The following is a 27,570-nucleotide window of genomic DNA, read 5'->3' on the forward strand; positions in this document are numbered from 1 at the left end:
CTGACCACAGGAAGTTTTGGCAGTCTAAGTGTTTGCAGCTTGAGGAGTTTTGGTTAAGTTATTGAATGGAAGTCAAACTACAGGCACTGCGATATACCAGGGAGGGGGTAAGGGGAGTTACTTAGACAGTTTGTACCAGGAGACAGTCACACCCCTTTGGATAGGGTCTTCTGAATTTGCCAGTGTCCAGTGACAGGAGGGTGTGACTGTAAGGGGAGACAGTTTTGGAGATGAGAAGATAAAATTTGCACTGGCTGAATGAGGAGCTTCAGCCAGTGCAATTGTCCAAAATCTGGGTGGAGGTTCTTGCAGCCCTCTATGGGGGCTGTGGGATGAATGAGCTAACTGGGCATGGCACCATGCTACAGGAAGCCATTCAAGAAGGGGTGTTAATAGGAATGTAGTGATGGAAGGGGACTGCATTGTCAGAGGAGTAGACACACTTCTCTGTAGCCGAGTGCAGCAGTCCAGAAGACCTGGTGCCAGGGTTTGGGACATCTGCTCAGGGCTTAAGAGGAATCTGCAAGGGGAAGGAAGACTCTAAGGGAGGGACGAGGCAGCCATGGCTAACTAATGAAGTTAAAGAGAGTAACAAATTGAAGGAAAAGGTATATAATTGTGCAAAAATGAGGGCCAGGTCAGAAGATTGGATTGAATTGAGAAAAAAGCCCAGCAAAGAATGACTAAAAGATTAATAAGGAGGGAGAATGAAGAATGAGAGAGAAAGCTAGCGAGAAATTTGGAAGTAGACAGTCAGAATTTCTACAGATGCTTCATAGAATCCCTATGGTGCAGAAGGAGGCCATTTGGCCCATCAAGTCTATACCGACCACAATCCCATCCAGACCCTATTCCCGCAACCCCACACATTTACCCTGAAAATCCCCATGACGCAAGGGTCAATTTAGCATGGTCAATCAACCTAACCCACACATATTTGGAGTGTGGGAGGGAACCGGAGCACCCAGGGAGAAAATGCAAACTCCACACAGACAGTGACCCAAGGCTGGAATTGAACGTGGGTCTCTGGGGCTGTGAGGCAGCAGTGCTAATCACTGACCAACCGTGCCATATTTAAAAAGGAAATGACTAAGTAGAGTTTGGCTCTCCAGAGAGTGAATCGGGGGAATTAATAACTGAAAATAGGGAAAGGTCAGATGGATTGGACAGATATGATCTTAATGAATGGTGGAACAGCCTTGAATTTAAAGTCTGAGATTGATGGATTTTTGTTAACATAAATATCGAGCGATATCAGGCAAATTTTGGGAGTTGGGTCGAAATCAGCAATGATCTTATTTAATGATGTAACAGGTTGGTGGAGGGGTGGGGGAATGGCCTTTGCCTGTTCCGATGTTTCTTAAATCTCACTGGTTAAATGTAAAGCTGTTGGTTCGCCAGATTAGGGAAAACACAATTAGTTCATTTACAGCTTAAAACTATAGAATCCTGACAGTACAGAAGGAGGCCATTCAGCCCATCAAGTCTGTACTAACCACAATCCAACCCAGGCCCTAATCCTACTAATTCCACTGATACTAGGGTCAATTTAGCATGGTCAATCCACCTAACCTGCACATCTTTGGAGTGTGGGAGGAAACTGGAGTATCCAGAAGAAAGATGCAGAATGTGAAAACTCCACACAGACAGTGACCCGAGACGGGAATTGAACCTGGGACCCTGACGCTATGAGGCAGCAGTGCTAACCACCGTGTTACCATGCTGCCCCTTGGTCTCATGGCTGCACTCAGCTCCTGAGATGACTCTTCCCCCATCTTGCTCTACGACTGGTTCCTGAGTCATGTGACCCTTCCTGTACTGATAGATCCTTAAAGGGACAATCACCACATTAAGGAAATACAATTTCTGGTTGCTCTTCAAGCAATGCACAGTGGAAACTTCCTCTTCCTGAGCAGAAGGATGCAGGAAAAGAATCTGATAAATGGGACTTCCAGGGAGGTGCTCAACTCCATCAGATCCTGGTGGAATTATATATTCCTTTATAAAATATGTTCATCAGTCTGCAGAGATACTCAGGGACAAGCTGCATATAAATTGGCTACTAAAGATATTTCAGCTCTAAAGCAAAGTCAAATCCTAATCTACCTCCCAGGCTGGAGACGAGCTAAATGGATTTAGACTGGACTCTACACCGAGAGTGCATCAGTCTGTGACTATGGATTGATGGCCGCAGGTACCAGGTGCTTACCAGCTTAAACCAAGCAAAATGAGCAATGTGGAAGACAAGGAAGAACATTGTAATGCAGAGTTATTGCAATCAGAAACACATTGTCTAAAAGGGTGATGGAGGCAGATTTTACAGTTACCTGTGAAAGGGAGTTAGATAGATAATAAAAGAAAACAGTGTTTTGGCATAGTGGAATGAGATGATTGATTTGATTTGATTTATTATTGTCACTTGTAATAGTATAAAGAGGAAAGTGTTGTTTCTTGTGTGCTATAGGGACAGAGCATACCGTTCACAGAGAAGGAAAGGGCAGTGCAGAGGGATATGGACTAAATGCGGGCAATTGGGACTAGCTTAGGGGTTTAGAAGAAAAAGGGCACCATGGACAAATTGGGCCAAAGGGCCTGTTTCCTCTATGATCCTAATGTAGGGTTATAGTCATAGCTAGAGAAAGATCAACTTAATGTGAGGTATGTTCATTCAAATTGCACTTTCAAAAGGCCAGCACTGACATAATGGGATGAATGGCCTCTTTCGATCCTAAAAAGTCGATGCTAACAATGTACAGATTCACTGTGAATTAAAGGTTGCATTGAATCCTTACCTGAACATTCCCATTGCCTGCATTTTACATAACCTTGCTTTATAATTTCTCCATTCCAAACTCCAGCAGAACCAATGCTACAATTTCATTCACAATCGACTGATCTTGTACCATAACGATGCCCCTTCTCTTAATGACTTGGGCTGAGAAATTATTTCCACTTGTTTTTCGAAAGCAGAATAGACCAATTTTGTCTGCTTCGTCCTACATCCAATGAAATACTTTATAAACATAGTTACTGCTGTGACGTAAGGAATGCGGCAGCCAATTTAATCACAACAAGCTCTCACCAACAGAAAAGTCATAATGACCAGATAATCTGCTTTCGTGATGTTGATAAGTATTGGCTAGAATATTGGAGATAACTTTTCTGAAACAGATGCTGGAACTCTCCGGACTGCATGCCTCATTACCCACTGCCAGCAGGAATGGAGAACTTTGGCGCTCAGCGAAATCTCCGCTCACAGCAGCAGAGAATCCCAAACAAGGGCGAGGTCAGAGATATCCTGTCAGCGTCATGTGTCTTTTATGTCCACCGGATTCTTTTCACATCATCTGAAAGATGGCACCATTTGGGAGTGAGGTATTCCTACACTTTTTTACCCAGTTATTGTACCCAGTTACTGTACTGAGTTACTGTAATTTACCATAACCCAGTTACTGTATCCAGTTACTTCATAGAAAAATCACAGAAACCCTACGGTGCAGAAGGAGGCCATTTGGCCCATCGAGTCTGCACCAACTACAATCCCACCCAGGTCCTACCCCCATATCCCTACATATTTACCTGCTAATCCATGCATCTCAAGGGCAATTTTTAGCATGGCCAATCAACCTAATCTGCACTGTGGGAGGAAACTGGAGCACCCGGAGGAAACCCACGCAGACACAAGGAGAATGTGCAAACTCCGGACAGACAGTGACCCGAGCCAGGAATTGAACCCAGGACCCTGGATTTAATCCAGTTACTGTACCCAGTTACTGTACCTACTCAAGGATAACTACGGATGGCTACATAGTTTTGCTAGTGATCCCGTAAATGAATAAACAAAAGTTGAAAATGGATGGAGTGGCATTGCTATATAACATGCCCTGAGTTGTTTCAGCTGTGGAGAATCAGAATGTATCGCAGGAACCTGGAAACAAACTGAATCCAAAAATAGACAGTTTTATACATTGAGACTGTCTGTGTGGCACAGATTCCACCGATTAAGCAGAGACAGTGCAATGCAAATTGAGATGAATGATGAGAGCGTGCAGTCTGCATATTCCTCACCCTCCCCCTCACAGTCTCCAACAGAACTGCCTCTGAGACAGCCGGACAGGCCAGACACTGAGAGATTGCTTCTCCTGGCTGGAGAGTCTGGCACGAGGGGCCACAGCCACAGGATAAGGAGTCGGTCGTTTTGGGCTGAGACATTTCTTCACTCAGAAGGTTGTGAATCTTGGAAATTCTCAACCCAGAGGGCATTGGATGTTCAGTCTTTGGGGTCGATAGATTTTTGGACATGAAGGGAATTAAGGTGTATATGGACAGGACGGGAAAGTGATATAAAGGTAGAATTTTGGCCTATTTAGTAATTTAGTTCCTATTGTCCAATCTATCTTTCCTGCTTCCTAAATAACAACACCAAAATAAATTCAATTAGCAAATAAGTGATTATGGGGGACAGCAGGAAAGTGGAGTTAAGGTTACAAGCAGCTCAGCCAGGATCTTACTTAATGGCAGGCATGACTTTAGTCTGCTCCCGGGGTGGCACGGTGGTTAGCACTGCTGCATCACAGCACCAGGGCCCTGGGTTCAATTCCCAGTTGGGGTGACTGTGTGGGGTCTGCACGTTCTTCTTGTATCTGCATGGGTTTCCTCCCACAGTCCAGAAGGCGTGCTGGTTAAGTGTGTTAGCTGTGCTAAATTCCCCCTCAGTGTCCCTGAACACTGGAGTGTGGTGACAAGGGGATTTTCACAGTAACAACATAAGCCTACTTGTGACACTGATAAATTAACTTTAAACCTATTTGTTATGATCACCAGTATGTGACCAATATTATATTAAATAATTCCTAAGGTTCCTAATCATATCCCTCTGCAAATCACTGCTGGAAATGTGAGATTCCTGGTTTTGTGATTTAACAGAATGCAGTAACGGTGACAGCTTCCAACATGCAACGGACCAAACCCCCCCCCACAACAAGCAGTGGGGGCTGTATCTGCAGAGTAATGTGCTGATTCATAACTGCTAGGGGTCCCAATCCTTCTGTTTTGGCTGGGAGTGTCCCGGAATAGGGTGATTCATTTTCCGGGCCGTGTTACCAGTGACTCGGGAGAAATGCCCCTTGGACACTCAGATTGTAAGTGAGCTGAACCCTGTCCATCATCGGTCAATGCCGAGAGGTGACATTGTCTGCAAGCCCCAACCCGGCGAATCTCGGCGCTGGACAAGAGTTGTGAGGAGGTTCCATTAATAAATTAGTTCCATATGGAGTGAGTATCGCAGAAACGCAAAGCAGGGAAGTAATGACTTGATTAACTGCCTCTTATTAACAGACAATCTCAAAACAAACTCTCCAGAGTGGAAATTCTTGAAACTTGCTGGAGAAATGCAACTTGTTTGCGATTTGAGTTTGAGTGAGGGAAGTGTGAGTTTGTGGGGGATTTAAATTTAAATTTAAATCCATCATTCTGTTGCATGATATAAACAGAGATTAAAGTTTATTAAAGACAGGAATTCCCCTAGATAAATATAGACAGAGTTACAATCAGGCAGCTTTGGACATTATTTATTTCTCTGGTACCTCTGCTTTCGTCAAATTCGACAATTTCAATAGGGCGGGGGGTCATATTGTGCACAACAATATCCCACAAACAGAGACCATAGAACCATCAACAAGTTACAACATAGAAAGAGGCCATTCAGCCCATCATCCTTTGGCAAAAAAAAGAAATATAATAAAGCTGCTGCTCATTTTAATTCCAGTTTCCAGCCCCTGGTCTGTAGATTTACAGGTTCCAGCACTTCAGAAGCAAATCCAGGTCCGTGTTAAATAAATTAGCCTTTCAAACTCAACCAGTAATTCAGGCAATGAATCGCAAATACCCTCCAGCCCCCTGGGTGCTTCTAATCCTTTTACCAATTGCCTTAAATCAACATCTCCGGGGAAATGTTTACCCTGCCTAGGCCTCACATAATCTCATACACTTCAGGGAAGTCACCTCTAGGCCTCCTCCGTTGTAACAAAAACATCCCCAGCCTATCCAATCTCTCCTCAGAGCTGCAATTCTGAGGCTCTGGCAACATCTCCTCCACATTCTCTCTACAACAATGATGTCCTTCCTGTGATGTGGTGACCAGAACTGCAAATAAACCTCCAGCTGTGGCCTAACCAATGTCTTATACAATTTCATCATTCCATCCCTGCTTTTGTGTCCAATATCTTGCCCAAAAAAGAAAAACATTTCTTATGCTTACTTGACCATCCTGTACATGCCACCTACAGGGAAGGACCTGTGGCTATGTAGTCCCATGGTGTTTTGCATCCTCCAGCCTTCTGAATATTCCGCTGTTTATCGAATATTCCTTTGCTTTTTTTGCCCTCCCAGAATGCATTGCCTCACACTTTTCTGGACCGAATTCCATTGGCCACTTTTCTCTCACGCATCCAAACCATTAAGGTATTGTTCCGGAGAAGCAGCTCCCCTCTCCACGATCAACTACACCACCAACTTTTGTGTCATCTGCAAATTTCCCCGTCATGCTTCACACATTTAAGTCCAAGATGAAAGATTGTTTCGTTGCTATCTGTTGAGGTCAACGGGGAGAGAATAGCAGCATTTTAGCGGTGGGGCGGTGGGGGTGGGGATGGTGCAAGAAGAGACCTTTAATAAACCTGAACCAGTAGAAGAATAATTCTGGCTCTTTGGTTTAAGTTGTTTGGCAAAGGATTGTCAGTAAATGGGTATTGCTAAGCTGTGCAATTTGTTCGGCTGTGCAGCTTGTGGTGCTGGGGTGTGGGAAATTATATCTGCAACGGTGTTGGGTTAAAGTGGATGGGAAACGGCACCCCTTCCTGCGTCACTGACAGTCACTATGTCTGTCAGTTAGTTTCGTCCATGCATGGCACATCTGTCTCGCTGACGGCAGCTCAACTGATTGCTCCTTCAGCTCTGATTGCTTGCTCCAAGATTTCATTTTTCTCAACCCTGTGCGCTGAAATTCACAGAGGATTGGGAGGAGGTGGAAGGTCAGGACACAACAGGAGGACTCAGATGTCTTGGCTCAAGTCTTAGTCTGACAGATATAATGACCCCGCCGCTTCGCTCTTCCGAATTGACTATTTGTGATTAATGGACAGCTCCGCGGAATGCTGCCCTGTGCTGCCAAACATTCTCTCCAGGCCCCACAGGGAGGGATATTGTTCAAAAGCAGACAGAATTTCCCAGATAGCTCAGTTCCGGAATGAAACAAAATCCAAGGAACCACTTGGAGCTGGTTTATCTCCAGTACAATACTGCAGATGTTGAAAATCTGAAATAAAAACAGAAACGGTGGAAAAACCCAGCAGGTCTGGCAGCGTCTGTGGAGAGTGAATGTCTGAAAGGCAGCACTGTGCTGGGATACTGTTCCAAAACAGGGTTGTAAACCCTGGGAAATATTCCTGAAGGTTTTAATCATGTGATCTCCAGGCTCCACCCTTACATTCCCACCATTGGCTGTCCAACACGTACAACATCACTTTGCCCCACCCTCCCACAACCAATTAAAATTCATTGTCCCATTGGATGGCTTTTCTCCCATTTTATAACAAATTATTTTTCAAAAGCGCAATTTAAAATACTTCCCTTCTCCTGGAAGTTGTAAACAGCTGTGACCTGGAGATTAAATTAATTCCTGCAGATTCCAGGCAATCCTGGAGGATTGGCAACCCTACCTTTCGGTTAAAGATGCTGCACAAATGCAAGTTGTTGTTGGTAACATCCCTCCTCGGGGACATTGGGAAGGGGTGTGGTTTATACAAACATTGGGATGTTTATTGCCTGATTTAGACCGTAAGACACAGGAGCAGAATTAGGCCATTTGGCCCATTGAGTCTGCTCCACCATTCAGTCATGGCTGATATGATTCTCATCTCTATTCTCCTGCCTTCTCGCTTTCCCTTCATACTGGTAGTTTAGTAACCATAGTGCCTGAGGAGATAGTGTCCCCTCACATTATCTCTCCTGCATCTCCATCAGACCACTATAACACCCAGGGAACAAAGGACGTTTTAGCATCACCATCAGCCCAGGATGCAGAGCAGCCTCAGGTGAATACATAGTCAGAAGAACTGTGATGGAAACAATTTGCATCATAGACACATGCATTAGTCTAATACAAAGTGACTAAACTGTAGAAGGAAGGTGGTTTTGTAAAGGGCATCCCAGGTACATGTTATGGGCATGGTGGTACAGTGGTTTGCATTGCTGCCTCACAGGACCAGGAACTCGGGTTCAATTTAGGCTTTGGGTGACTGTCTGTGTGGAGTTTGCACATTCTCCCCGTGTCTGTGTGGGTTTCCTCCGGGTGCTCCAGTTTCCTCTCACAGTCCAAAGGTGTGCAGGTTATGTGTTAAGTGGGTTGGCCATGCTAAATTGACCCTCAGTGTCCCAAGATGTATAGGTTAAGGGATTAACTCTGGTAAATGTCTGGAGTTATGGGGATAGGGTGGAGGGGGCAACCTGGGTGAGATACTCTTTTGGAGAGTCAGTGAAGACTCAATGGGCTGAATGGTCTCTTTCTGCACTGTAGGTATTCAATGAATCTATTCTATGGTCTGTATGGCGGGCTCTTCATTCTGAGTTACCCTGGCAACATGAGAGGTAGGAGAGTAAATAATGAGTGCAACTGAATCTGCATTGGGAGACACTCTTAAGAGTTGTAACCTACTCTTCACAATGCCTCGGCAATATGGAGAAGCAATTGGAAAAGAAAGATGAGATTTATGTAGAATTGAGTACAAGCCAACAGACACTGTGTTAAAATTTGATGAAACTCAGTTTATACAAATTTCAGAATACTGGATTCATCAAATGATTACAATTACTGGACAAACATTGAACACACTCATATGGACTCATGAGTCCAGTGCCCTACATTTGTCCAAATAAACCTGCTGGACTTTAACCTGGTGTTGTGAGACTTCTTACTGTGCACACTCATATAAGTCAAACTCCAGGCTAATAGTCCAACGCAGTTCTGAAGGAGAGCCGCATTGTCAGAGATCCACCGATCCGATGTAATAATCCTCAATAACCCTCGATTCCCTTACTGATTAAAAATCTGCCTGCCTCAAGCCTTGAACATACTTCCAGCTTCTACAGCCCTCTGTGATTGAGAGAAGAACTTCCTCTGCATCTCTGTCTCTGAATTGTGGAGCTTCAAATTCTTGACATCGAGTGCAGCCCAGTGTATCCTAAACCACCTGCAATCCCGACAACTTCAGGTCAGATTCAGAGCAAATGTTGTGTTGAATGTAAAGACAGGAACAGACCTTCACCCCATCAGGCTAAAGGTCAGAGTTTATGATCCACACGAGCTTCCGCTCACATCATCTCACCACATCAACATATCCTTCTATTCCTTTCTCCCCCCAGCTTCTCTATTGTCCACCCTAATCTCTCCATGTGATATGGAAAGTTCCACATTCTCACCATTCTCTGTGTAAAGGAGTTTCTCCTGAATTCCCCATTGAATTTATTACTGACAGTCTTACATTTATGGATCCCTAGTTTTTGACTCCCCCACTTAAGGTTGATACGGTGGAACAGTGCTTAGCACTGCTGCCTCACAATGCCAGGGACCCGGGTTCAATTCCAGCCTGGGGTCACTGTACGTGTGGAGTCTGCACGTTCTCCCCATGTCTGCGTGGGTTTCCTCCGGGTGCTCCGGTTTCCTCCCACCATCCAAAGATGTATTGAGTTAGGTTGATTAGCTGAGCTAAATTGTCTCTTAGTGTGAGGGGGATTAGCAGGATAAATATGTGGGGTTATAGAGCCTGGGTGGGATTATGATTGGTGCAGACTTGATGGGCTGAAGGGCCTCTTTCTGCACTGTAGGGATTCTATGATGTGAAAATAAATGGTACAGGCCTGGTTTTAATATTCCTGGTGCTTTTTGACTGTGGGAATGTGGGACCTCTCCAGTATTTTAGTCAGTTGGAAACTGTGATGTGAATATGAATGGAGTCCAGTGCCATATATTTGACTGAAGTTTCCATTTCAAGTTGATCCCAGATCCTACTATTGATAAATTCTTGCTTATTTCAGGAATGCCTGAGTTGGAGATGATGATCCCTTTATATCCTGTCTCTGTTACTCTGGGCTTTGATAGGTCAGTGAGGTAACTGACCTCAGGTCAGAGATCGCCAGAGTTTGCTATTCACCAGGGATTAGAACCAGTAACTGATGATCGATGACTTTTATCTAAAATTAAACAAACAGAACAAGTTGTAAATGCTGAAGGAGCTTAGCAATGAGTCCCACGCAGAAATCTGACGGAAAATCAAAACATATTGTGGAATATGTAGGGAACTAACCACTGCTACACCCCACTGACACCTCAAGCCTAAATCTCAAACCCCAACCACTCCTTCAGAAACAATCCTGCCAAACATCCCTGAAAACCTGCTGGAACCTTACAAGAAATAACTATCAAAGACACAGTGCACCTGATCAAAATATTAATGGAGATGTGAAGGTGAAAAAGATTAACGAAAGGTAACAGTTCCATTAAAACAGAATCCCTACAGTACAGGAGGAGGAGACCATTCAGCCCATCAAGTCTGTACTAACAACAATCCCAGCCAGGCCTTATCCCCCTAACCCCACACATTTACCCTGCTAATCCCCCTGACACTAGGTTCAATTTATCATGGCCAATGCATCTAACCTGCACATCTTTGGGCTGTGGGAGGAAACCAGAGCACCCGGAAGAAACCCACGCAGGCACAGGGAGAAAGTGCAGACTCCACACAGTGACCCCAGGCCCGGGTCCCTGGCACTGTGAGGCAGCAGCGCTAACCACTGTGGCACTGTGCCGTCCTTAGTAGACAAATCACCAGTTCTTGAGTCTAAGACATTTCTCATTATGAACAACAGTGATCCCAACCCAAATCTCTCCACTATCCCCATTTTATTCAATGTTAGATTTTAATAAAACTTTGCGATCTCTCTTTATGAATTTCTCCCTCTGCCCCTCTTGAAGATCTCCCCCTAGGTCTGTTCCTCACTGTTTGTATCTACATCCCTCTCTCTCAATCTGTCTCTGAGGTTTTGTCTCTCTCTGTCTCATTGAGTGTGTGTGTGTGTGTGTGTGTATTTGTGTCTGTGTGTCTCTCTGTCTCTCCCTCCGTCTCCGTCTCTGCCTGTCTGATTGGGTGCATGACTCTCTCTACCCCGATTGGATCTGGTGTCATTTGTCACAATCTCCGCGTTCCCCCAGAACAGCCAAACCTGTCCAGAACATTGTTTTACTGCTGGATTATTAAAATTATTTTGATTGTAACTGGAGTTTTGGATCATATTTTTGAGTTGATTGCAGCGGTCAAATTTAGTAGTGGCCGATATTAAAACTTAGCCCTTGTGTGTCTAAAATGGAGAAAAAGAAACAGGAGTACAGTAAAAGTTAATGTCGGAAATTAATTCTCCCAGTTCAAACCAGCTGTTCCACGTTTACAGAAAATCATTAGATCTCCTGCCCAGTTCCAAACCTCCACAGCCAATTGGTATCAAACTGTACGATCAACTTTCATGAGTTCATTATATTGATGTAATAGCTCCAGAATCGTGTGATAGGCCTTGCTTGGAGCATAAACAATGTGGAATTAAGTTGCCTTTAATTTACGAGAAGTGTAATTTCAACCAGCAGTTTGTTAAACGGCTGGGGTCCAGGCTGTGGGAGATCAGTCCCAGTAGATGAGTGGAAAATGTTCACAGAGACAGCTCTAGATGTCATTAAATCATAGAATCCCTCCAGTGCAAAAAGGAGGCCATTCAGCCCATCAAATCTACATCAACACTCTGCCCTATCCCCATCACCAAGTGCATTTAACATGGCCAATCCACCTAACCTGCACATCTTGGGACTGTGGGAGGAAACCGATGCAGACACAGGGAGAATGGAAGCCTGAATCAAACCCAGGTCCCTGGAGCTGTGAGGCAGCAGTGCTAATCACTGTGCCACCGTACTATTGGGTGACTGAGTGAGTGAGTGAGTGCGTGAGTAAGTACATGAGTGAGTGGGTGAATGGATGAGTGAGTGAGTGAGTGAGGTGAGTGGGTGGGTGATTGAGTGAGTGAGTGAATAGGTGGGTGAGTGAGTGAGTAAGTGGGTAGAGGAGTGAGTGAGTGAGTGAGTGAATGAGTGAGTGAGTTGGTAAGTGAGTGAATGAATGAGTTAGTGAGTGAGTGGATGGGTGAGTGAGTGAGTAGTGAGTGAGTGATTGAGTGAGTGAGTTGGTAAGTGAGTGAGTTGGTGAGTGAGTGAATGAATGAGTTAGTGAGTGAGTGGATGGGTGAGTGAGTGAGTAATGAGTGAGTGATTGAGTGAGTGAGTGAGTTGGTGAGTGGGGGCGGGTGGGTGAGTGAGTTGCTCAATATACAGACAAAGCATACCATTCATAGAGAAGGAAACAAGGGAGTGAAGTGTGTGGTGTTACAGTCATGGCAAGGGTGTAGAGAAGGATCAACTTAATGCAAGGTAGGTCCATTCAAAAGTCTGACGGCAGCAGGGAAAAAGCTGTTCTTAAGTCGATTGGTACGTGATCTCAGACTTTTGTATCTTTTCCTGACAAAAGAAGGTGGAAGAGAGAAGGTCCAGTATGCGTGGAGTCCTTAATTATGCTGGCTGCTTTGCCGAGGCAGCAGGAAGTGTAGAGAGAGTCAGTGAATGGGAGGCTGGTTTGTGTGATGGATTGGGTCTACATTCACGACCTTTCATAGTTTCTTGCGGTCTTGGGCAGAGCAGGAACCCATACCAAGCTCTGATACAACTGAAAAAATGCTTTCTGTGGTGCATCTGTAAAAGTTGATGAGAGGCTAGTTGACATGCCAAATTTCCTTAGTCCCCTGAGAAAGTTGTTCTCTTGTAGAATCCAGGATCTCAAAGGTGTCTTATAGGCAGACATCACATGCAGACAACTGCACAACATCACCATGAGGGGTTAGCCAGTATCCTCAGGTGAGCTTCCCTGCGAACTCCACACATTCTTCCCCATCAGAGATAAACTGACCATACAGAATGGACGGACACAGCACGGCCAGTGATTCATCATCCCCACTGCTCTTCAGGGTTACGACACACAACAACTTCACCAGGGGCAACCGTGGTAGGAAACACTGGATACAGGGCCAAGGAATCATTGTCCTAATCCTCCATCAACACCCACATAGAGAGGGAAATCTCCAGATGTGCACCGTGCCATACACTCACACTGCATCAAGCAAAGGAACAGCTGTATTTACGGGGGGTCCCGGGACTCCCCTGGTCACTCACGCAGCTAATATTTTCAAATGGTACAGTAAATAATATTTAATCTTAGTCAATTCATATTCTGGATAGTTTGAACTCGACTACCTGTCAAACATGACGAGCAAAACGTTCATCACTAACTGTCGAGACACTTCCCCACACAGCATCTCGCAGAGACTCATGACAGATAACACTCGACAATTCATCTTCACTGAATTGAGAAACTTTGCACTGACACGGGACTTTGAGCCTATCAGGAGCTGCCCCCTGTATCCACAGGATAACGGTGTGGGGGAACGGGCAGTCCACTCGGCCAAACACCTTCTAGAGAAATGTGCCCAGGACCACACGGATGACTCTGCCTCACTCCTCAGCCTGGACAATCCTCCAGGACAGGGTCCGTTCCCGTCAGCACAGCCACTCTTTTCCAGGCGCACTGGGCCCACACTTCCTAACAGGAAGGCTCTGCCACAGCCCAATCCTGAAACCAATGTGAATGATTCCCTCATACAACACCGAGTGAGAAACAAAACTCATTCTGATCGAGATACCCACAGACTCAGTCCTTTATCAGCTGGTCAAACGGTCAGGATTCAGACCCCGTGTGACCACGACAAGTTGGCAGTGTACCCAGTCATGCCCATAACCAAACATGGTGGCCTCAGATAGTACCCTCTAGGTATGCAACTCCCATCATCTCCTACAGGTATTGGAACCAGCACCAATAGATGCCAAAGCACTCCGGTCATCTGGTTTACAACACAGACCCCCTACAACAAAGAGCGTGCCAGAAGCCCATGCAGCAAGCCCAGGACCCACTGAGTACCCTGATGGAATGTTCCAGATCATCCACACTGAGGACAGCAGCCTCAGAAAAATTACAATGCAACCAATCGGCATAACCACTTACACGGGGTAGCTGATTAAACCAAATACCAGGTTCCAGGACTACGTCACCACCTGCTCTGTACCTGATCTTTACACAGTGAATAGAGCGGAGAAAAGGAGATGTGATGGTCTAATTGATTTGATCTGATTTGATTTATTATTGTCACATATATTAACATACAGCGAAGAGTATTGTTTCTTGCATGCCATACAGACAAAACATACCGTTCATAGAGAAGGAAAGGAGAGAGTGCAGAATGTAGTGTTATAGACATAGCGAGGGTGTAGAGAGAGATCAACTTAATGTGAAGTAGATCCATTCAAAAGTCTGACGGCCGCAGGGAAGAAGCTGTTCTTGAGTTGGCTGGTACGTGACCCCAGACTTTTGTATCTTTTCCCCGACAGAAGAAGGTGGAAGAGGGAATGTGCGTGGGGTCCTCAATTATGCTGGCTGCTTTTCCGAGGCAGTGGGAAGTGTAGACAGAGTCAATGGATGGGAGGCTGGTTTGCGTGATGGACTGGGCACCATTATGCACCATCTGCAACAGCTTAATCTGCGTCTCACCAAATGTAAATGGTTAATGTATTGTTACTCTGTTTAATCTGCTTTTTTTTAGTACAATTTCTATTTTGTAACATCTCAATATCACCGGTTGTCTCAACTGAAAAGGGGCAGGCGTAGACTGAGTGGTCACATGATAACATGATGACACAGCTAAACAGAAAGGTCATGTGTCTGGAGGGTGGGAGTGCGGGCAGAGTATAAACATGGAGTTGCTACTTGGCTAGTGAAGGAAGTATTATCTGTTACAGTTTTTCTGGGAACTCTGTAAGATAGATGATCAGCCATGATTTTGATGACTGGTGGAGCTAGCAGGAAGGGCTGAATGGCCTATTCAAGCTTCTATTTCTGATATTCTCACGAATGATCCTGAAAATACTGGGATGGCTGAAGCTATTCTCCAACACATTGCGTGCGCTTAGCAAAACCAACTGGCAGTGGCATATTACTGATAAATAATTCATCAGGAAATAACCCTGTTTGTATTTAGTCTGTGGAATCAGAGCAGGCTGGGCCGGGGCAGGGGATGGGGACATGTCCCTCCAGCCATCAATCTGATCTGCAGTCTCTGGGTTTCACCACTGGAACGACTTGATTGGACACAGTACAGGAAGCAGAGCAAACTGCGAGGAACATGAAATACAAACCAGGACGGCAAGCTGTGCCTGAAACATGTCCTCACCACCTTGTTCTCCGTTCAAACAGAACCAAACCCCTTTCCCAAGCAGAATCTGAGAGAATTACCATTCAGCTGATATCAGGGCCAAAGCCTACTGCCTGCTGTTAAACTTTTAAGTAAAAGTTTATATTTAAAGTACAATCACCAAACTTAGAAAATCCATGTTAAAATATGTAGTGGCTTAAGTTGGCAAAAAGTCAATAATTGTTAAAGATTTGCATTAACAATATGTGTTATGGAATCTTGCAGTCTCGGTATATTTTGGACAGAGAGTTAAGCTTATGAATGAAACTCACGGATGGTATATTTTATATATATAATATATATTATTTTTCTTAATGTAGAAAGGGAAGTACACAGAGGGTAAACACAATACTTTTCGCTGCACCGGATGGGGGTAATGGCCTTGTGGTTACCACAAGACAATTCATCCAGAAACTCAACTAATGTTCTGGAGACCCAGGTTCGAATCCTGTCATGGCAGGTAGGGGAATTTGAATTCAATTTAAAAAATCTGGTATTAAGAATTTACTGATGACCATGAAACCATTGTCGATTATCAGGAAAATCCATCTAGTTCACTAATGTCCTTTCGGGAAGGAAATCTGCCATCCTTACCTGGTCTGGCCTACTTGTGACTCCAGACCCTCATCAATGTGGTTGACTCTCAACTGTCCTTCAAGGGCAATAAATACTGGCCAGCCAGCAATGCCCATGTCCCACAAATGGATTAAAAAAATCTATAATATCGAATGATACAGCTCAGGAGGAGGCTATTCAACCCATCATACCTCTGTCAACTATTTGAACGTGTTATCCAATTAGTCCCCAGTCTCCTGCACTCTCTCTCTCTCCCCCCTCTCCCTCATAGCCCTGCGTACTTTCTTTTTCCAGTATTCTGTTTTGAAAGTTATTCTAGAATCTGCTTCCATTGCCATTTCAGACTGAGCACCAGAACATTCTAGGTCATAAAATTACAAAAACATTTCCTCATGTCATTCCTGGCCTTTTTGCCAAAACAAAAACCTGCATCTTCCAGCAACTGACCCTTCCATTGAAAACAATTTCTTCTGATCTACTCCACCAAAACTCTTCAAACATTTGAACATTTTCAGCTCCCCCCTTCACCTTCTTTATTGTCCCAATTTCTTCATGTAACTGAAACTATTCATCCCTGAGATCATTCTAGTAATAGTACCTCAATAGTTTAAAGGAAAAATTAAGAATATTTTTGGCTTCCAATCTGTTGCCATGCCAATCCATGATGTCATTCTGTTCCTCCACCCTAGGGAGAGATGTGTTATTATTCAACCAAGAGAAAGAAAGTGCTTTTCCAAATCTCAAAATGCCCCAAAGTGCCTACACAGCCCATGAAGCACTCTTAAAGTGTGGTCACTGCTGTAATATTATAAATGCAGCTGCCAATTTATGCATAGCAAGTTCCTAGAACTCGTTCTGGTGATGTAAGTTCTGGTGCATCGTGCCATGGGACGGAGGTCTTTTACATCACTCTGAGCAGTTGAACACTTTATTTAGTTGACCTGTGATGGAATAATACTCCCTCAGTACTCAGCGGAATGTGAGCCCAGCTGAAGGGTAGGATTAAATGTACAACTTTCTACTCAGCACGGAGTAAAATCTGAGGACATTGAAGGTGCATTAAAAAGCAGGTTTAACACTTGGTGACTTAGGAGAAGAGACCAAGGTGTGAAGGACAAAGCAGAGGGGAAGGGGCTTAAGGAGGGAATTCTAAAAGCTTAGGATCCAGAGAGCTGGGGACACAGACGCCAATATTGGAGAGATAAAAATCAGGAATATGCATGAGGTTATTACTGGAAGAATTGACGGATCTCCAGTTTATTCGTGATCGTCATATTTGTGAGTTCTAGTTTCAGACTCCCCGGCAAGGCAAAGAAATTTGACTAATCACCAATATTTCACTTGGGAACACTCGGCAATACTTCACCAGATGGAGCAGATTCTGTTTATCACCTTGAGTTTCTAGCTCAGAATATTCAACCATCTGCTCCAAGCTGTGTGTACTCCCTTTATCAATCTCCCCTCACCCTGCTTCCCCTCATCCCAGCAACATTCTCTTCTATGCCTTTCTCTCTCATCTGTTCATCTCATTTCTCCTTTAGTGGGTATCAATACTATTTATCTTACCCTCTCCTTGTGATAGCCAGCTCCACGTTTTAACCACACTCTCTCTCCAGGTAAAAGTCTCTCCTGAATTCCCTATGGGATTTATTAGTGACAATCTTACATTTAGGAGCCCTCGTTCTGGACTCAGAGACAAGAGGAGATATCTTCTCCATCAGGTCAAATCTTCCCCTGCCCTCAGATCCTTCCCCACAATGGGAAGCAAACGGTAATGCTTGTTTTTAATATTGCTGCTGCCTGTCAGTGGTCTAAGTGTCAATCGTTTGATTCTGAGCAGTGGGAAAATAGATTTCACGTTATTGTAGGTGGATATTATAGTGGGAATTTTCTCAGCCCGCTTGCCACAGGAATTGGAGCAGGCAAGGGGCAGGCCACAGGAACTCCTGTTGATCTTGGGTGGGATTTTATGGGTTTCGGGATGAGTAAGTCTGTAAACTCCTACCCATTTCTAATCTAACGTCCCCATAAATATATTTAATGTTTGTGTGTTTGATACACAGGGGAATCTAGATGATGTTAGCAGCAAAAGCAAATGGTGTGATTGCCAAAACAGGTCAGTTACTTGTTGTAATATATTCACTTGACAAGTGACATCTCATATCCCAGCTGATGCTGGAACAGATCCCAGGGTCAGAAGTTTAAGTTTACTTATTAGTGTCATAGGTAGGCTCACACTGCAATGGAATTACTGTGAAAATCCCCTACTCGCCACACACTCCAGGTACATGGAGGGAGAATTTAGCACGGTCGGTGCATCTACCTAGCACATCTTTCAAACAGTGGAAGGGAACCAGAGCACCCGGAGAAAACCCACACAGGCATGGGGAGAATGTGCAGACTCTGCACGTACAGTGACCCAAGCCGGGAATTGAACCTGGGTCCCTGGCACTGTGAGGCTGCAGTGCTAACCCACTGTGCTGCCTAGCTGCACTGCACTGAAACTGCACTGTTCCATTTCAGATTCTGATCCACTTCCTTCTCCTCTTTTTGACCAGCTCTTTTTTCTTCCATTCCCTCTTCTTTCTTCCTCTTTCTTTCCCTGCCCATCCCTCCCCATTCCTCCTCTCCCCTTTCCCATTCTGCCTCCCCCTTTTCTTTATCCTAGGGATATTGAGGGTTCAGTGATAATTTGATTGAGACATTTAGGATTGAAAATGGAATTGATGGTGTTAGAGAGGAGTCTGGGGCAAAAATCACAATGTAGAGATGCCGGTGTTGAATAGCAGGTTAGCTGTAAAGACTTTGCACTCTAACCAGTATTCTGGAAACTGTGTGTGACTCTATATGCCCTTCTCTGATCAGAACCTTCCACACACCTGACGAAGGAACACCGTTTCCGAAAGCTTGTGGGATTACTATCAAATAAACTGGCTGGACTCTAACCTGATGTTGTGAGACTTCTTACAAAAATCACAGCCCGGCCACACACAGGGTGTGAAACAACAAGAACCAGCACTCAGTTAATAATTTGACTGATAGATTTTTGCCAGCACAGGGTAAGAAAGAATATGGAAATAAGGTGGCTGGATGGATTTAAGACATCAATCATCCACAACCTCATTGAATGGTAGACTGTCAATAATCATTTCATGTTCGTACGTTCAGTCTCATTCTTGCACTCAGAGTTTTCATCCTTCCAGTTTGTAAAATCAGTATTGAAAACTTCAAGAGCATCTTGTAAACCGTTTTCAGAAACAGAGCTTCCGTCATCCCAGATGTTACAGACACTGCAAGCAGAGTACAAAGCGTGGGGGAAACGGCTTTCTCACTTTCTGGTTAAACTCTCCGATTGTTTTGGATCAATCAGTATCATAAAGTGAAACTCACAGAGCGTGACACACTACAGCGCAGGGTGCTTATACCCTGTTCACACCTCACAGCCCAAAGCCTCTCCGTCTAACTCTGTTATCACGTACCTCCCACATCACAAACCTCTCCATCTCCTGCTCAGAAAGCTGGGCTGCTCAAGCATTTCCCTTTCATTAGAAATAAACAACAAATAAACAGACCAGAAAAAGCATGGTGGGGACCTCTTCCTGTACATCCCAGAGGAGACTTCCTCCATCCATTACTTTTCAGCTACTTACAATTATAAACGGTAACCACACGTCAAAATTCATTAACTTCTTATTATGAGATTAGGATATTGAAGGTTAGGAACTCCAAGATGAGTAAATGAGTTAAGACACAGATCAGCCATGATTTAAATGAATTGCAGAACAGGCTCAAGAGGTGGAATGGTTTTCTTGTTCATTGTCTGAGGATGTAAATGGTTCAGGTGAGCTACAAGGGGATTGGGAAAAGTACAGTAATTAAATGTAGTGTTTTCAGGCAACGGGGAGGTTGATTGAGGAGAATAAAGGATCTGAGCAGGGCAGAACCATCCAGAAGAAAACTGATGCTGCCTCAACTTTTACCCCCCACCCCATGTGTCTGGTGACTGACCCAGGAGAACCTCTGTGAGCAGTCAATGAATCTGCCTCTGGCTTCTTGTTTCACACTAAGACCGCTGAGACCTTCCTAGTTTTAAGGATAAATTTGCATTTATGTCAGCTGTCACTCCATTGGTAGCACTCATGTCCCCGAGACAGGGAGTTTAGAGTCAGCCGACACTCCCGGTGCAGTGTGAGGGAGTACAGCATTGTCAGTGGTGCTGTCTTTCAGATGAGAATCCCAGGCCCTGCCTGCCCCTCAGGTGGATAGTAAAGATTCTGAGCACTAGTAGAAAAGCTCTCCTTATTGTCTATACCGGTATTTATCATTAAGACGGGATTTGGGGTCATTTGTTTGTGGGATCTTGCTATGCACAAATTGGCTGCCACGACTCCTACATTACACAGTGACTATTCTCGCTAGTTCATTAGCTGTAAAGTGGTTTGGGACATTATGAGATCATGAGAAATGTGAGTTCTTTCTTGACATATTAATTTCCCTCAGTGCCTCACAACTCGATGCTTTGTTTCTTATTTCAATCAATGCTTTTTAACATAAAGCTGCACTCATTGAGCTTCTCAACCTAAACCCACAATCCCTGTCCACCCTCACCCCCTCCAGCACATTCTCAGAGGATAGACTACCAAGATCAGATAATCTGACAATTGGTTGGAGGAGTTTCTGTGTTCAGAAATCCTTGTAAATCTCTAAATTGGTGGTTCTTACTCTAATTTTCTATTTCTTTGTGTGTGTGCTTAACAGATGAAGGATATTGTTTTCCTTCACAAGTCATCATTTGTGTTTAGAATTGGTGAGGCATTTTATGAAAGTTCTGACTAAGTACTTCTGACACTGCTCTATATCCCAGTATGGAACTGGCTCTGGTTCGCATTAAACAGCACGTCCGACCCTTCAACAGGCCAACTCTCCATTAATTCTGATCTACAGAATTTCTCAAGCTACCACGTACTGCTTAGACTGGGGAGGCTGTTGTGACATTCTCTGCGATCCTGAGCTGGTTTGGAAAGAGTAGCAGAAATTTCTGCCCATCATCCTTCGACGTGAAGGTGATTCCTGACCGAGAGAAGTCACCATCCTGACTTTGAGTTTGACCCCGTGAGCAGGGTACTGGCTTTCCACAGGACAGGACCATTCGAATTGAAAGTCTATACCAGCGAGCACAGTGTCACATCTTTGTTCACATTCTTTAAGTGCTTACTGTGAGAATTCTGCAACTCCTGAACACAGATCAAAGACTGTCAGCAGGAGTTTCCTGTGTCTAAAAGCTGAGCATTTATATAAACACAAACATGCCTTTAGTTACACTTGTGTTCCAATTTTGAAATTCTGATCCTTGTTTTGAAATTGCTCTGTACTATGGCTTTGCCCCTCTTGATATCTGCAATTTCCTCCAACCCTACAATTCTCTGAGGTCTCTGAATTTTCTAAATCCTGACTTTAATCACTCTGCCACCGGTGATCTTACCTTAAGCTCCTTGGGTTCTGATCTCTGGAACTTCCTCACTGCAGCTCTCCATCTCTTGCTTCCCTTTTTAAGACACTCTTTAAAGTCTACCTTTTTGACCAAGCCTTAATAATTCTGTATGTGTCGCAGTCTCAAATTCTGTTTGATAACGCTTCTGTGAATTTCTTTGGGACATTTTGCGACATTAAAGGCACCAGATTAACACTGTTGTCGTGTGTTTGTATTGAAATCTCAATGCAGCTCAGTATTTGATCAATTTCACTATCGTTTACAGAGTTGTGTGTCTCTCCCTCCCATCCCCAAACCTGCAGATGGTCCATTGCACTCCCAACAGCCCCTCAGCCTTCACTTGTTAGGCTATCTCACTCCATCTGGAATCCACCTTTCGCACACTGCCTCAATGCCTGGGAGAGTGTGTGTGTGTGTGTGTGTGTGTGTGTGTGTGTGTGTGTGTGTGTGTGTGTGTGTGTGTGTGTGTGTGTGTGTGTGTGTGTGTGTGTGTGTGTGTGTGTGTGTTTGTGTGAGAGAGACAGACAGTCCCCGACACTCTCATTTTAACTAAGTCAGGGAAATCTCTGCAAGCACAGTTAGGATGTTAACTCAACCCGGGGTGTAGGTTAAACATCTGACCCTGGCTGGCGTGAGCTGAGGGTGACACAGTGACACATATTCACTCCCTCACCCCCAACACATCTGGATACAGTCCGGGTCAATGTTCCTCCTGATACTCGTCCCCAGTAAACTCGCCATCCCCACTATCTCCTACCATTCAGTGAAGGACATGAATATCCCATTCAGACAGTTAGTGGCTGTAATCTCACAGATTCCAGGTACGTTGGTACAGTTTGTTATGTTACTGGGTTAATAACCCATCATGAATGCAATCCCAGCACAGTAAGATGTGACAATGAGAACTTAGTTTGTTTAAAAAAATCTGTTCATAGTAAAAGTGTCCTGGAAACTGTCAGAGTGTTATTAGAAAGAAGAAAGAATGAAAGACAGACAGACATATTTAGCACCTTTCACAATCAGCAGACCTCCCCCCACCAAAGTGTTTCACAGACAGTGAAATAATTTTAAAGTTTTGTCATTCATAGGAAAATCAGCAGCTTATTTATGCACAGCAAGATCCCACAAATAGCACGACAATAGAGAACAAGTAGTTTATTTTTACTGATGTGGATTGAGGGATTAATATCCATCAGCCAGGACACTGGGGAGAGCTCCTTGCAACACTTCCAGATAGTGCCATGGAATCCTTTACACTCACCTAGGCAAATATCTCATCCGAAAAACAGCGCCTCTGACACTGCAGCACTCCCTCAGTCCTGCAGTGCACCTTACCCAGTCTGGGTGTACCTGTGACTCCAGTCCCAAACACCAATAAAGTTAACTATCTAACAAGGCATTTTGGCCTATCAAACCAATACAAAAAGTAACACCATCATCATCGCCACACAGACTGTAGCACTTCTGGAAAAAGCCAATCACCACCTTCTCTGGGCAGTTTGAACTGGCTGATAAACAGTGACCCCCCCACCAGTGACACCCAGGTGCTAGGAGTGAATGAATGAAGAAATAGTGGATATTAATCTTACCTTCTGCAGCCACTGGGTGTTGTTCTCTGTGGCTGTCTCCAGATGGCGGAGTTTCTGGAGGGAGGTATCAGTCTCACTGGGTGGGGCATCCCGCTGGAGGGCGTTGCTGTCACGTTGCTCCATGCTGGCTCTGCAATGCCCTGGGTCCGGCAGCACAAAGGTGTAGCTACACTGCCCATGCTGGACACGATGGTAGTGCCCACGTGTACCGTCTGCTGCTCGTCGCTGGCTGGCAGAACCAGAAGCCCACACTAATGTCAGAGCGAGAGCCAGCATCCACATTCTGCCCACTCTCCCACCTGCCCCCTCTCCCACCTGCCCCCTCTCCCACCTGCCCCCTCTCCCAACTGCCCCCTCTCCCACCTGCCCACTCTCCCGCCTGCCCACTCTCCTGCCTGCCCACTCTCCCGCCTGCCCACTGTTCCACCTTGTCTGTCCTCTTGCCCCCTACACAAGGGCCCTATTTGAATGTTGCATCTATTTCTGGTCTACCTCCACCTGGACTCTCCCTACCACCTTCACATGGAATTCTGAGCTGGGTTTGAGCACTGCAGGACACTGAGACACTCTCCCTAGAGTGACAGCAGTGTTGCTGGGCGCTTGTCAAAACCCTTTGAATCTAGTTTGTTTTGCAGTTCATCTCTCTCTCTCTGCTTCCCACTGCATCTCTCACTCTGTGTCTCCCTCTCTGTTACCCTCTCTAATTTTCCCTCTCTGTCTTTGTCACATTCACTTTTCCTCTACCTGTCTCTCACTGTCCCTGTCTTCTCTTGGTTTCTATCACTCTCCCTGTCTTTTTCTCACTCTGCCTTTCCTTCTGTTTCTCTCTCTCTTTCACTCTCACATTTTAGCTCCGTTTCTCTCTTGCTTTCACACTCTGTCTGTTAGCCTGTCTTTCTCCTTCTCCCTCTGTCTGTCTCACTCTCTGTCTCTGTGTAACAGTCACAGCCAATCCTTCAGTAAAATTGAGAAAAGCCAGTGTGTGAGCAACTTAAAAAGCTCCCCTATGATTTTCCAAAGTTTTCCTCCCGTTGCCAGTGAAGTGGGAGTCGAGTTACAAGATTGATTGGACGCATGAGCGAAAGAATGCACAGTCCCCTATCACATCACAACCCACAAACAACACGCAGAGGACCAGCATAACATCACAATCTGCTGCTTATTTGTCAATCAAAAGTTCAACAAGAGAAGGGAAAGTTACATTGGATTCCCTGCAGAGTCTCAGCACAGAGAGGATTTTCCCAAATATAAATCATCCAGATGGAACACAGAGGCAGGAACAGTGATTAGGAAAGTGAAATTAATGGCTGTTTGACTTCTTTGTATAGTTCAATCTTTTTTAGCTGACATTTAACTCCTGATTTTTAGTTTTACACATGTATTGCCTGTCGGCAAACCAAGTGCGTTGGTGATTTTTTTCCCTTAATAGTTATGTGTTGTTCAGGATGAAAGACTTTACTTGTGGTCAAGGCCAGCTCCCATCCCATCAGCCTGCGTCCATAAGACCATAGACATAGGAGCAGAAACAGGCCACTCAGCCCATCGAGTCTGCTCCGCCATTCAATCATGGCTGATAATTTTCTCATCACTATCCTCCTGTCTTTTCCCCATAATCCCTGATCTCCCTATTCATCAAGAACTTATCTATCTCTGTCTTAAAGACATTCGAGGCCCAGCCTCCACAGCCTTCTGTGGCAAAGAGTTCCAAAGATTCACCTCTTTCTGGCCGAAGAAATTCCTCCTCATCTCTGTTTCAAAGGATCATCCCTTTAGCCTGAGGTTGTGCTCTCTGGTTCTAGTTTTCCCTACTAGTGGAAACACGCTATCCACGTCCACTCTATCTGGGCCTCGCAGTACCCTGTAAGTTTCAATAAGATCCCTCCTCATCCTTCTAATTTCCAATGAGTACAGACCCAGGGTCCTCAGCTGTTCCTCACGTGACAAGCTCTTCATTCCAGGGATCATTCTTGTGAACCTCCTCTGGACTCTTTCCAAGGCCAGCACATCCTTCCTCAGATACAGGACCCAAAACTGCTCACAATACTCCAAATGGGGTCTGACCAGAGCCTTATACATACAGGAAAGAATGAAGAAATTGAGCTATGGGATTAGAGTGAACATCTGTACTCTGAATAGTGATTTCAGTCATTGGCTGTTACTTCACCATTTCAAGTGAAGCTGTATGAAAGGTTTGCATTTACAGAGTATTGTTCATGGATCTCAGGAGATTCCAAAGCAGTTCCCAGCCAATGAAATACATTTGCAATGTGGTTACCATCGCAATGTATAAACTCAGGCAGCCAATCTGCACACAGCTGAATCCCACAAGCAGGAATCTGAACAAGAGCAGATGATCCGTGTCTGAGATGCACATTGAGAGATAAATATTGGCCAGAACACTGGGTATAGCTCCCCTGCCCACCTTCAAAATATTCCCAGAGAACTTTTACATCGATCTGAGAGTGTAGATGGTGCCTTGGTTCAAAGTCTCACCCAAAGGACAGTACGTCAAAAACTGTCCTCTGACCCTCTGACAGTGTGGCACTCCCTCAGCACTGACCCCCTGACAGTGCGGCACTCCCTCAGCACTGACCCTCTGACAGTGCAGCACTCCCTCAGCACTGACTCTCTGACAGTGCAGCACCCCCTCAGCACTGACCCTCTGACAGTGTGGCATTCCCTCAGCACTGACCCTCTGACAGTGCGGCACTCCCTCAGCATTGACCCTCTGACAGTGCAGCACTCCCTCAGCACTGACCCTCTGACAGTGCAGCGCTCCCTCAGCACTGACCCTCTGATAGTGTGGCACTCTGTCAGTACTGGCCCTCTGACAGTGCGGCACTCCGTCAGTACTGACCCTCTGACAGTGCGGCACTCCCTCAGCGCTGACCTTCTGACATGTGGCACTTCCTCAGCACTGACCCTCTGACAGTGTGGCACACCCTCAGCACCGACCCTCTGACAGTGCAGCAGTCCCTCAGCACTGACCCTCTGACAGTGCAGCACTCCCTCAGCACTGACCCTCTGACAGTGCGGCGCTCTCTCGGCACTGACCCTCTGACAGTGCGGCGCTCCCTCAGCACTGACCCTCTGACAGTGCGGCACTCCCTCAGCGCTGACCCTCTGACAGTGCGGCGCTCCCTCAGTACTGACCCTCTGACAGTGCAGCTCTCTCTCAGTACTGACCCTCTGACAGTGCAGCACTCCCTCAGTACTGACCCTCTGACAGTGCGGCACTCCCTCAGCACTGACCCTCTGACAGTGCGGCACTCCCTCAGTACTGACCCTCTGACAGTGCGGCACTCCCTCAGCACTGACCCTCTGACAGTGCGGCACTCCCTCAGCACTGACCCTCTGACAGTGCAGCGCTCCCTCAACACTGACCCTCTGACAGTGCGGCACTCCCTCAGCACTGACCCTCTGACAGTGCGGCACTCCCTCAGTACTGACCCTCTGACAGTGCGGCACTCCCTCAGCACTGACCCTCTGACAGTGCGGCACTCCCTCAGTACTGACCCTCTGACAGTGCGGCACTCCCTCAGCACTGACCCTCTGACAGTGCGGCACTCCCTCAGTACTGACCCTCTGACAGTGCGGCACTCCCTCAGCACTGACCCTCTGACAGTGCGGCACTCCCTCAGTACTGACCCTCTGACAGTGCGGCACTCCCTCAGCACTGCCATGAATGCCAGCCTTCGTTTTGTGCTTGTATCCTTGTATTTGATTGGCTGCAAAGAGATGCCTACTTTTGGGTGAGAAATTGAGCTGAGAATGTGAAGAGCTCCTGTCCATCTCTTCCATTCACTTTCTCAGCTGCTCCATTTTACCTTCGGTTTGAAATTACTATCAAATCATCAAAGTGTACAGAGAGAGGCCATTCAGCCCCCCTCGGGCCAGGATCTCCAGGGAGCAGCATAAGTAGGCCCCATGTTTTAATCAAAAGTTTTGTTGTAGGTTAGTTTGAAGTTTAAAGAAGTGTTGAGGATAAAGTTATTGTGCTTGTACATGAGAGACATGGAGCATCCCCACAGTGCAGAAAGCGTAATGATAGCATTCATCTCATGTTATGTTAGTGTGCAGCTGGAATGAACTTTGCCACCTTTTAAAAGAGAGAAAACATTGCATTTATATAGCACCTTTTTTGATTTGATCTGATTTATTATTGTTACATGTATACAGTTTCTTGCTCGTTTTACAAAGCATACCGCTCATAGAGGAAAGGAGAGAGTGCAGAATTTAATGTTACAGTAATAGCTAGGGTGTAAAGAAAGATCAACTTAATGCAAAGTAAGTCCATTCAAAAGTCTGATGGCAGCAGGGAAGGAGCTGTTCTTGAGTCACCTGGTACGTGATCTTAGACTTCTGTATCTTTTTCCTGACGGAAGAAGGTGGCAGAGAGAATGTCCAGGGTGCGTGGGGTCCTTAATTACGCTGGCTGCTTTGCTGAGGCAGCGGGAAGTGTAGACA

General features: G+C 45.4%; 1 protein-coding gene across 2 annotated transcripts in view; it reads right to left on the reverse strand.

Moving 5' to 3' along the window:
* angpt4 (angiopoietin 4) overlaps positions 1 to 23,402 on the reverse strand; it is a 70,432-nt gene extending 47,030 nt beyond the window's left edge. For both annotated transcript variants that reach the window (XM_080204358.1, XM_080204357.1), the window contains exon 1: positions 23,104 to 23,402. In XM_080204358.1, the coding sequence (XP_080060484.1) occupies positions 23,104 to 23,385 (282 nt within the window). In that variant the 5' untranslated portion in view covers positions 23,386 to 23,402. The remainder of the gene's footprint in view (positions 1 to 23,103) is intronic.
* Positions 23,403 to 27,570: the final 4,168 nt, after the last annotated feature.

Source organism: Carcharhinus amblyrhynchos, chromosome 16 (genome assembly GCF_965287045.1).
Source record: "Carcharhinus amblyrhynchos chromosome 16, sCarAmb.v2.hapA, whole genome shotgun sequence".
NCBI classification, from domain to species: domain Eukaryota; kingdom Metazoa; phylum Chordata; class Chondrichthyes; order Carcharhiniformes; family Carcharhinidae; genus Carcharhinus; species Carcharhinus amblyrhynchos.